This window comes from Takifugu flavidus, chromosome 14, assembly GCF_003711565.1.
Source record: "Takifugu flavidus isolate HTHZ2018 chromosome 14, ASM371156v2, whole genome shotgun sequence".
Classification (NCBI taxonomy): domain Eukaryota; kingdom Metazoa; phylum Chordata; class Actinopteri; order Tetraodontiformes; family Tetraodontidae; genus Takifugu; species Takifugu flavidus.
The window spans coordinates 12,279,557-12,292,115 of NC_079533.1; the positions used below are offsets into that span (position 1 = coordinate 12,279,557).

Sequence of the window (12,559 nt, forward strand, 5' to 3'; positions counted from 1 at the left end):
CATTAATTTCCTGTGGTACTGTGCACAATAGTGGCCGAACTTCATGTGAGGTGATCTTTGCACTGAATTATCATTTTAGATACACCAAGTTAACATTATTACACAGAAAGCTCATGTTAAAAGGAATGCTTTCACGCTGGGTGTTTGAAATTAGAAATGAGTGGAAATGCCTTTTTAAATTTAATTTATGCCCTTTAAAATTGTGGGACTAAGTTAATCATGTGTGGCAATTTATAGGTTGTTTTTTTTAAAAATAATTTCTAAATAAAAAAACTTTGATTCCTTCCTTGAAACACTCCACCTGTATGTCCCAAACTGCTGATACTGACTTGTCTGGGTACTAAACAAACGGCACTATACAGACTGAACTATGCGTCTCAGCAACACTTTCAGAATTCAACTTCTACCCAAAAGTAGACTCAAACTGCTGTCTGCAGATACAAAATGTTCCAGTCTAATAAACAGAAGCAGATGTATGTGCGAGAGGCCTCCTTCCAGTGAGGAGGCTGCGGATATAAACTTCACAAATTGACTTGTTCTCATGGGCCATCATTTGTATGACATGCAGTAATATGAAAACCTGTCTCCCGCTTCGGTGTCTGACCATTTAATGCTGAGATTTAGGGCCCATCGTGCGATGCCTGTCTGGTGATTTAGGTGGCAGCGCACACATATGGCATTCTGGTGGTCCCTGTGAAAAACCATGTTGGGTGGGGGGTTAAATGGAGATAAACTCGTCCCCCTTGTGGTTTCACATCTGCAGCTCGTCCATCTCCGTTCACACATGTCAGTTAACACCAGACACGAGTGCGTTTTGTTAATGCAATGGTTTTTTATTCCATTTAGATTCTAAACAGTAGAAAGAAAATACTGTGAGAAGCTTCAGCACAGAGCAATAAGTTAAAAAACACAGGATGATTTTGGTTAAAGAAAAATCACTGAGTAAAGGGAGGCACATTCACTGACGGGGATGATGGAACAAATATGTACAACGACAAGGAGCGACGCGGTGGCGACGTCAATTCACAAAAATTTACAAGACAACTTCTGATCGCGAGCCCTCTCTGCTGATTTCTAGGTGGAAATGATGAGCACTGCAACAATCAAAGCATAGTTTTGTTAAAAATGATAACTCTTTTCCAACTTGCCCCCCCCCCTTCCCGTTTCTCTAAGGAAACTTAACCGTGCTTTTCATTTGCTTTACGAACCCATTTGTGGCCAACAGTTGGAAATGATAGCAGGAGTGGAATACAACTGTGCATTCTTTCAAGTTCTGACTGTCCCAAAGAGGAATTGCATCTATGTTGTAGGTCCAAAAAAGCAAAGTGAATATTGCTCCCACATGCTGCAGGTTTATGAATCTGTGAGTGTTCTTTGGTATGTGTCTTCTGTCTCGTATGAACACGGCTGATTCTGAGAGCTGTCATGGCGTCGAAATGGAGTGTTTTTAATAAACAGACCTGGTGAACTCTGTCCTCTTGTTTCACGAACTGCAAGTCTTTGGTGTGAACATTAGCAAGAGTTGAAATTCCATTCCCAGTGTGGTGCTGGAGAGCATCATTCCAACTTTGCTGTTACCCCACCATAAGACTCACCTATTGGAATTTGCTGTAAACGAACAGTTTCGAACACGCTGGTTATTTAAACTGATTCTGTCGGACTGAAAACCCTCTCAGAACCTGTCTCCAGAATGTCTGCAGCCGGGCTTTTGTTTACATTGGGGAAGGTGGTGCTGGGATAGCTGCACATGGAGGCATTTACAGCAGGTTAAACCTGGGTCAAGATCTTCTAAAAATGAATAATTGTATCCTGTGCCTGGAGGAAAAAAAGAGATTCACCTGCGTATAAATGTAACAGTTAAAAATGAAACACAATGATTGTTAAACCCCGGCACCACTAAACTTCAACAAAATACCACAATACTTGGAAGATATCTGCCAAACACGCTGTGCCGCACGCTGTGCCGCACGGGAAGCCGCATGTAGCCTTAATGGATACTTGCAAAATGAATCTCCTCGAAGTGGGAGTCAATAAAAACTCCCCCATGGTTCTCCTTCACACACACATATATGTTCTATACTTAAGGCTTTAGTGAAGGTTGCAATAAGACACTGGATATCATGCTAGTGGTAAACTCGTGTGCTGGTCGTTAGTGAAGCCGATATCTGGAGACTGCTGTTTTGACTAAAGGTAAAAACTGCATAAATACCTTGTTTTTATGATCACAGTAAATTGTGAGCTATGATTATGTTTCAATGTGACCTTAGCTGATATATACGTCGTCACTCTGAAAGGTGAGGCCTGGAGCTTGGCGTCCAATTTCTGCTTAATGGGTGAGTTTCAGGATCCCAGCATTGCTCTGTCATCGGGTTTCAGTATGCTCAATGCAGCATTTATCACGTCTGTCAGTGTAGAAAGGCTGATCTCAGATTACTCGAAGTGATTTTACAGAACTTGGCCAGAAAAAGAATAAAATCCAATGGCAGCTTTCTTACTTGACAGGAACCTGATAAATGTAGGCCAGAATATTTAATAAACCCTCTCCCCCTCTTATATTACACCACAGCAACCTTCGTCTGGCTCAGACGATTTCCACCTTGGAGTTGGGGTAGACGGCGACCACGTCGTAGCCCTCCGGAGGCTGGACCCGCGCCTTGGCGTGGGTCTCACAGTAAAGATTGTCCTCAATGAAGAAGTAGCCCCTCTGTTTCAGGTTGATGCCGCAGTCATCGCACATGAAGCAGTCGGGGTGGTAGAGCTTGTCCCTCGCCTTCACGATGGTGCCACTGAAAGGAGAGATGAGCGTGATTAATTGGATTTGTTTTCAGGACATTAAAGCCTCCTCTTCTCAGGATTGAGAGGGAGGCATCTCCATTTAATAAAAAGTTTATTGAGGGAGACGGCCTGAGCGATGAGCAGTGTCCTCTGAATTCTCTGCCGCACGCTCAGTCTGAGTTAGCGTTTCAGACTTTCATTTACAGTGCACTAAAACAACACATGGCAATCAATAGAGTGGAATAAATACAGCGGAGCCCACCCGTGAGAAGCAAAAAAGGGCAGGATGAAAAGAATGCATGCTGGGAAAATCTTCCAACTGCAGGACTCTACAAGCATCAAGCAACACTCGCCAAAGGTCAACTTCTGTCACGCAATTTTATACAGTTAACCTCCATTATCGGTGCAATAAAGCTTCACAGAAAGGACACTAAATGGCAGCTTTACGAGATATTTCGATTTGACATGCACATTGAAGGTTATACACAGCGATATGCTCTTACCCAAGGAACTGAATAATATACAGTCCAGTAAATAGTGGAATTTCACTGCTTCACTCAGCAGTTGTTAAAGGGCGTTGCTCATTCGTTGCTCCAAATAAAGATTTGTCTTTTCTTTTCTGGATGGGGAATTGAGGCCAGAGGCCATTCAATCAGAACTCTGCTTCCATTTTTAAGCACTTCTCCTTGTCTAACCGCAATGCCCTGCAGCATAAACTCTTGACACGATGCCCTATATTTATTTCTCAATGCTCTGAGGTCACAGCAGCCTTACTGTGGCCGTGAAAGCCCCTACAATGCACTCTTGTTAACCAGTAAGCCGATGACATCAGCATGTACCTGCAGCTGTTTTCCAGGGGGGATTACCAGTGAATGCAGCTACTTTGGCACAGGACTGGATGTGTTTGTGTGCAAGTACCTCTATTTGTATGTGCAGAGGTGAAAAAGTGAGGGAGAGGGTGTGGAGGATGGCTTAGTCTAATCATTAAAAGGATAAACAGGGAACTTTTCTGAGCTAACAGTCCTGTTGGTGCAGGTAGGCCTGACAGAGCAGGCATTGATCAAATATATTCAAACAGAAAAACTTGACGTGTTCACAGCGCTACATTTGACAAAAGCAATGACCGTTGCGATACTTACACAATGCCATTACAGCAGCGTGTGCACTGGGGTAGTTTTTGAAGTCCAGGCACGTTGGTGGGGATGGGGCTCCCCAGCTTGGGCAACGGAGACCTGATCGGAGACTTGAGGTTTCTCATTCTCTCGGTTGGGGACACACCTAGAAAAAACCAAATAACCACAGAATAAAGGCCGGGAATACTGAAAACCACAAGCAAAGCCACAGATTTATGAGCTGTAGTTGGACTCTGCAGGAAACTCCCTTTGGGTTCCTGGTAGGAGGACAAGATTGTGGCTGTCAGGTCTGTTGTAGGCTGATTTATGCAAAGATTAAACCATATTTATCAGCACTAATGATGGACATAAACAGCCGTCCATCTCACTTTGTGGAGCTGCCTTACCTCTAGAGCATGGCTTATAACACATCGTGACAGCGGCTTTAAGTCCCTTAAGCATTACAAGTAAATGATCCATTGTTTTAATTGTCTATAAATACCATAAAGAGATGAAAGTGCAGTTATATTGCAACATCCTGCATGAATTAAAAAGAGTGCACCATGAAGGACGCAGTGGGTTGTGCGTTCTGGGTTTGCTGATAACAGACACTGAATGTTTTGGAGTCTGGCCAAGACTGCGCTGGGTTTCTGCCACAAAGTCTGCTTTTGTCGGGGCCTGCTGCAAAACGGCAGGTGCCACGTTTGCGTGACGTGTTCAGCCAATAAATGCGCACTTGTAGCTGCTATGTTAGCAGTTTAGCCCCTACCCTGAAGTAAATTAGCCCATAAAACCAATATTCCTACAGCATAACCACAACTGCTGTTATTTCCTGCAGCAGAATCATGCCAAGAAGGTAGAACAAATAGTTCTAGGAACCCTAGAGTACTTCCTCCTGTGACACATATCCTAATGGGATCTTAACCTCTTTTATTTCCTTCAACAGAGCTTAAAAAGGCAATCATCAAAGGCTCGTGTTCGTGATCCTGGTGGTGAAAGTGCTGCCAGCTGTTCAGTGATCAACTTCACCTGTAAACTGTGAAACTGGGGTTAGTATCTTGATTAGCACAGCAGTGAATTCGCTTCCCCCCACTGATGACGTGCCAGCAGATGCTACACAGACCACGAGGCAGCCAGAAACAGCTAATAACAGCAGTCTGATTAGTTGACATCCGGCACACGTTTCCCAGCCTCCCTCACTAAAAGTGGGTTGATGTCTCCACATTCACTGTTGTCTCAGCCTCAAACATCCCAGGATTGGACTCTTCCTATACATTTCATAAAACAGAATAAAGTTAGGGAACTAATATTTGTGAATCCACTAAATAATAGTTTATGTTAAAGTTCAAATGAATTCTAAGCATTTTTTGCTAATGAATGTCAGAGAAAATTATTTTCGTACTGTACCTTTTCAGTTAAAAATGTAAAAGGTTAGTATCACTACGGCAACGGAGCAAATGACTTTACAATAAATGAAAAAAACATCTAATTTAAAATCCTCTGTCAAAGTGGGAAAGCTCTCCTGACATACTGGACATACTGCATCACTTAACCTGCTGCAAACAGCTTAACCCTTCCTCCATCCAATAATGCCAGAATCTGTGGAATTCTGGGTAAACTGACACCCTTGTTTGCTTTAACTCTAAAAGGCCCTGAACGTCAACATGGCCTCCACAGGGGTGTTCACCTTCAAAAAAGGAACAACTGTGGTGCTTTGAGAGAAACCATACATGTAAAAAAAAAGGAAGATCTGACTCGGACGTGAGTGCTGAACTTTCTGTGTATCATAGATCAATCAAAGGAGCAAGGTTTAGCTGGACCATAATTGAGGACACTAAGAACAGGTTCGTTTGACAATAAACCCAACTGTCACAGTGAAGCATCTCTCAAGGCTTATCCTGCTGATCAGTCCCCCATCATAGGCGTCTCCATCTTCACTGTGTCCATAGTAACGTGTGCTTGACCCATACATTACCTACCACTCTCAATTAATCGCACCAAAATGTGGTAAAAATTGGCTACAAATTAAAATCTTTTTTTTCTTTTTTCTTACATTCAGGTACATTTACTCGTCTCTGTCAGGATCACGTGACCGTCCTCCTTGAATGCTGGAATGCCTAGCGGTCAGATGGCAGACAGGAAAACCATATTTCTCACTTTACTATCTTGAGCGGGGTTGTTTTGCAGTAAATTGCTTGACCAAATCTTCCTTCCCTCAGTCCTCCAGTGTCAGCTATTTAAAGTAATCTTTGCTCTCCGCTCTCGTTCTTTTCTCTCTCTTCTCTAAAGTCACTGTCTCTTTCTATAAATGGAAAACTATTCCAGTTAAATGTGGAAGCTCAAAAAAGAAACAGCCTGTGCGGCGATTTTAGCAATACCCCTGACATTGTTCCTTCCTTTACTCGAATAAAAGGGATAAATGACTGTTCTCTATAATGTAATAAGATATAGTTTTGTCTTTTATAGTAGACCAAAGTAACAATAAATGGCCAGTTATGAGTGCAGCTTAATAGTATAATTTTATTACGTAGCTGTCAGGCTTAAGATTTGAATAAGAACTTTAACTATTTTTCAGAAATGATTCTTGAGCTTGTCGCTATAAAACAGTTTTTGCTTTTGGTTTTAAAAAAGTAATTGCACCTATTCTGTTCATATATTTACTGTAAACTTAAAAGCAAACCCATACCTCCATCCTCAGCCTGCAGGATCTCCTGGAGATACTTGAAAGAGCCAGACTGCTTGGGTTCAGAAACCGGTTCCACGTAGTCCTGCAGCATCTTGTAGACGTCTGACTTCGTATCAAAGTCATTACGGCCCACGGGGGAGTGCAGCGGTGGCTCTGGGCTGGAGAGGCAACGGACAGAACATCTCAACTATATTTTATGATACATCCCACACATATGTAGACATCGCTTTCCCTTCAGAGGCTGCAGAGAGCGAGAAGGGAGCACTACAGTCAAGGCAGGAAACCTAATAACAGCTCCATGAACATGGTTACGCATGTTCATCCACCCATCAAGTTCTGACGGTTCATCCATCTGATACGGTCAGTCCTCTGGAAGAGGAGCACGGCTGCTGACAAGAAGGTCAGGGGAGGCTTCATGAGCTCAAAAGTCAATTGAGCAGAATAAAATGTGACAGGAAATGAGCCATCTGTATTTTGTATTTGCCTCACCCGGATTAACAGACCTGTCCTGGGAAGGCTGCACCAGGGGGACATGTCCTATATATGGCTTTTCAAGGCCCTGACGCATCTTTCTGCTGTAGTTACAGCCATCTGAAATGTTTGTTCAATCTTATTTTTGAGTATCTTTCCTGAAATCAGGTCTTACCAGTGCTAAAAAGTTCAGTCTCATCACCTGTTCACTATGAATATTAAGAAATATCACCAAAAAAAGGAAAAGGAAATGACTTAAAAGATCTTTTTAAAATGTTAAATATCAAATAGAAAGTCCCACCCTCACCTGTGTGTAGCACTGATGCTAAGGTTTCCCATCTTGCTTGGCAGGGATCTGTCCCCGTTACTGCCGTTGTGAGCATAAAGCCCTGCTGGGTTGTTGTACTGAGAGTGTCCGGTTCCATTCCCATACCCATAGCTGTGGCCGTTGTTGGGTTTTGGGTGCCCATTGTTCAGGTGAGTGGGTTGTGGAGGGGGCGGCAGCTGGGGCTCCGGAGTGTATGAGGATTTGCGGCTGCTGTAACCACTGGTGATGGGACGGAAACTCTAAACACAGAGAAAGGTGGGTATAATTTAGGTTCCTCCGAAATACCTTTACAGTGCAAGATCAGAAACATACGTTTCCACATTTCTGTCTGCCTTTTCCCTCCATTGTAACCAGGCTTGTCATAGATTTCCTTCAGATGTTTCAGACAATACAAATAGACTGCAGAATATATAAACGCATAGGTTTTTTTTTTTCTTTTTTTTCAGTTTCTGCATCTTGTACAGATTGAGCCTGACAGGGCAGGGTGGCTGCAAAAGATCAAATTAATATTGCTTTGATGTAAATGGTTGCCACGCCATTTTCTTCTGGAGCTTATTCAGAGGAATCTGCTGCGCTAGTGTGGCGCGCATGCAATGACACACACTGTAAAAATCAGCAGGCGTGCTTGTGCTGGGGTCAACGCCCTCCAGCTCCACGGCAACCCCATGGAGCCATGTTTACCCCAGCTATCAGCGCGACTCGGTGATAATACCCACCGTCAGCCAAGTTCGTCCTTCCTGCTGAGACTGAGCTTAATTGCATAGCTATTGATGATGTCACCGCCACTGATAATGCTCTAGGGCTCTGAATTTAAATGTCAGCTGGCCACCACTTCAGAACAACTAAACATGGCTGCACATCATCATAACTCTGACTGTAAATATTTGAGCTGAGATGACTTGTTTAAGAGTTAACTTGTTACTTATTTATGCTGCAGGACGCGAGGCATGCGGTTTATGAGCCAGCCTGCAATCTGTGACCTTCTGGATTGCTGTCCGAGTTATGGGGTCAGTTAAAACATCCCAGCCTCATGAGGTGGTCGACAGCACCCCTGTCATTTCAGCAGGGAGCTCAGTCCCTGGTGAGACCACACAAGCGGTGACCCAAACAGATATTTTGGTTTTCTTTAATCAGCATTTTACTGCCCTCCAGCTTTGTCATTGTCCCACCTTAAGTGATTAAGACAGGTGGGATTAAAGAGACTCAACCACCTCCTTTGACTGTGCCCTAAAATGATCCCGCAGTCAAGATGGATGGTTCCGGGGACCCTTGGAGCCCTGCTGATTGATGTGATTCATGGTTACAGTCTGGAGAACAGCAGTCTGACTGAGGCCAGGTCAAGCCCTATTTGTTATTCCACTAAATCTGTATGTTTGATGGGATGTTTTAACATTTATTTGAGGCTAAGGTGATGGTGATGAAGTGAAGCGGCCTCCCTCGAAGTACTGTACCACACTATTATTTTTTAAGGACCTACTCAAACCTGTAGCTGCTTGATTAGTCCAATTTTCTGAGCATCCATTCAAAAGCAGTACACAGACATGCACATCACTGCCCCTACATGCCTTTATTACTTTCTAAAAGGCACAATTATTCACTCACTACACACTTATTAATGTCTCTATTCAGAGTATAAAGGTTATAAAGCCCTCTTGGGGCGTATTCTCTGAGAGACACACCTGCAGTGACATGACAGCAAACGCATTAATCCCTTCTTAATACATGCAAACGTCCATAAGAGAATAAAAAGTGTGATCGTGTGCATGCTGCGGAACATGTTGGCTGGGAACCACTGGCGCAAATGTTGGAATAGTTGAGTGCTTTATCAAAGTCTGTTTACAGGCTTTGGAAGTATCACTACATGTGTGAAACAAAAGTTGCATACAGGCATTTGTGGTCCCAGAAGGAGCTTTGTGAAAACTCATAAACCATTTCAAGAGATGCCACTTGATCTGTTTGGGCTTGGAGAGCACAAGAAGAACTCAGAAGGTGCTATTCATGAAAGCTGTCAAAGTGTTGGTGCATCTGGAAATATTGTAAAGTGGAGCAGAATCACAATTATTCACTCTTTTTTTAAAATCATCACCTTCAGCAGAAACTTTCATGGTTATTGCTTTATTTCCCTGAGCATGCATGTCTGCTCCACAGATACATTTGTGCTTTCTGTGCAAGACATCACATCTGGCAGCAGCTGTTAAAAAGAAAAAAAAGCCAGTTTGGTAACATTTAAGGCCTATAACGGCCTTTAGTCTGAATGAATGATGCACTTGTTGGTCATTATTCCATGTTTAAAGATAGCTCAAAGCAATGTCTTGATTGAATCATTCTTTTGGAAACTTGCACACTGGCCTTATTATCTCATTCAGCATTTCAGTTTCCCCAAATTTTGGGACAAAATATTAACAAAGTAACTTTTTTTTCTTTTTAAATGCACCTTCTAAATGACAACCTGAAAATTCAGTCTACCAACTGACTCCACTGAGCTTTTCACAGTTGTAGCCAAGCATGGCTAAAGGTTCAGGATGACTGGCCGTGTATCGGAGAATTAAAATGGCAAGGACACAAAGAAAGGGACCAAGGAGAAAAGGCAGAAAGGAAAGTTTGCATGCATGAAGGAAAGTTTGCATGCATGTCCGTTTAACTGTGCTTGAGGTTGTTTTATATGCTCTGCCCTCTTTAACTGCAGCACATTCAAGTTCTCCCATCCATCAACTTGACTAAAAGTTATCTTGATGAATAAGGGCTTCAGGGTGAAGTTCCACCTCTGGAATCTCAGCCCCCAACCCACAGTTTGGTCACCGAGGGGTTTAGGGGTTAAGGGTAGAGGGCATTAATTGAAATCATATGTCTGCCTTTAAATCAGACTGAGACCTCTGCACCGCCAGCGCCATCTCCTCCACCACCACAGGTTTTAATCCTTTGAAATGAAGCTTTTCACACGGCTCTCTGCACTAGTAACCAAACACAAACTAGCCTTTTGAAGCTGTTTGTGTCTCACTGTGGCTGTCTGGCTAAGGAGGACAGACAGCTGGGCCACAGAGGAGGTGTGAGGGTTTGGGGGGGATGGAAAGAGGAAAATGTTTACATTTTTAGGGCTTCTGGCCGTGAGCCTGCCTGGGGGAAGGAGATGTTTTGAAGAGCTCAAGACTTAGTTGAATATGTGATAAATTCCATAAAGATCTTCTTCCAATAACAGTAATGATGAGGTAAATTTACAGTACTTAAAACAATCTAGCCAGTTATGGCTGTAGAAATAAGCATTTTTATGGATGGAGCATAACAAAATTAATAAGTTTGCAAAATGACACAATATTTGTACAAGACCAGATGTAATACAGCAACATGTTAACCTCTGAATTTTATTTGTGCTGTTTGATAATATAGAGTGAGATGAAACCTCACATCCCACCCGGAAGAGCCAAATTATGGATTTTAGTCATCAGGCATCTGGTACTTGTTTTAAGAACTAAGGTATTTAACCTAGCCACACAAGCTGACATTCCCTCTGAGAGTTTTCTTCTTGCAAAGCAGATCAGAGCATAATCGCATCTGAAAGCCCCCCTCCTACCTCAAATATTGCAAGGTGGCCCTGACACAGGGTTGATCTCAGTAATCAGCGTTGGATGATAGAGTTTCAACTGCACAATTACAGAGATTTTCAAAATAACAGTTGGATTTGTGTATATATAAATACCTGAGGCAACACAAAAGTCAAGACAGCAAATGGCTGACAGCTACCTCTATTTTCTCCCATTTCCCCTCAAAAATCAGGTAGGGTGATATACAGCAGGTTAAGGGAGTTAAGATCATGTATATGGATTCAACTTGAAAGTGTTCACTATTCCTGCAACCCAGGGCCAGACAAAGGATAGAATTATGGGTATGGCAATAACCATAAACCTTCTTATCCAGTCGATCTGAATGAGCCTGGATGGCTGCATTCCCTGAGGATCTTCTTACCCCAAACTGCTCCTACTGACCCCATAGACTGACAGCTTAGCATAGCAGGGTGATGAAGAAATGTTCAGAGGCCTCGTTGGACATTTCTGAGGATCACAGGCTGATTAGTGAACACAAAAAACCAAGTAAGGAGGGTCAAAGGGCAGCGATTTAAAGGTTTATGTTTTTTTACCAGGAATTCCAAATGACTGACCGGTTAAATGTGCAAATTATGAGCTCAAATAATCTTTTAAATGTTACATTATTCAAACAGTGGATGTCCCTAATGTGATTAGAAGCAACTGTTTCTTGACCATTAGAATTCCAACCATTGAAGGAATGACGATTATTTGATCATACATTATCTGTCACATCATGTTGTCGTTAGCTTGTACAGCTGCTAGCTCCTGGGCTTTAGTTTGGAAACTTCTATGACGTACATCACGAACCAGAAGTTTTCATGGTAATGATGGGGTAGCCTTCATCAATGACATTCAGATATTGCTGCCAAGAATATTATTTTCTCTTGAACATTGACCATAGGCTATTCCCACCTTTCTGAAGCTGTAATTTAGGAAAGGCATTTTGGGAGCCCGTGTCAGTCATCAGTGGTATTGCAATACTGCAGGGAAAAAAGTTCTATTAGTAGGAATGACACATGTACAGTATGTTGAGATTCGTAAGGCAAAGGGGGATGTTTCCTCTGAATTTTATTTTTACCATGCCATGGTTTCATGAAAAATGTCAACATCATTTTCAGTTTTGTTTTACAGAGGGGTGAATTCCAAAGATGCAAGTCACTGAAAGAGTCTCAATAACTAATAATGTGTGTACTGACACAGAGGACTTTATTTCCTGGATAAAGCCTGGAGATCCCCTTACAGTACAAAGTATTTGCTTCTAATCTGGATGCTGTGTGAAAGATCTAATTACAACTCGTTTGTCTTTCCAAGCCTACACTTTGGCGCATTTCTCAAATCTACACAATTCACATTTGACTTTTCACCTTATCATTATCTCATTCCTGCCAACCAAATCATTTCTATTTCTGGAAGTTATGTGAAACAAGTCCGTTGACAGCCTTGTAAAGAGTACAGACTTTTGGAAAGTAAAATTCTGAAGAATTCCCCAAGCTGATGGAACATTCATGTACTTACTTATATCCACAATGGAGTATGTGCTCATAACTTCTCTAGCCTCCTGTGTTACCCACGTTGAAAGGAAACACCTCATACAGTAGGTTCCATC

The 12,559-nt window shown here is 42.4% G+C and overlaps 1 protein-coding gene across 1 annotated transcript in view; it reads right to left on the minus strand.

Moving 5' to 3' along the window:
- Positions 1-812: 812 nt before the first annotated feature.
- Positions 813-12,559, minus strand: part of pdlim4 (PDZ and LIM domain 4) — a 28,111-nt gene continuing 16,364 nt past the window's right edge. Inside the window, exons 4-7 of the mRNA XM_057055372.1 lie at positions 7,352-7,611; positions 6,574-6,731; positions 3,915-4,053; positions 813-2,786 (exon numbers count right to left, since the gene is read on the minus strand). Of these exons, the coding sequence (XP_056911352.1) occupies positions 2,582-2,786; positions 3,915-4,053; positions 6,574-6,731; positions 7,352-7,611 (762 nt within the window). The 3' untranslated portion in view covers positions 813-2,581. The remainder of the gene's footprint in view (positions 2,787-3,914; positions 4,054-6,573; positions 6,732-7,351; positions 7,612-12,559) is intronic.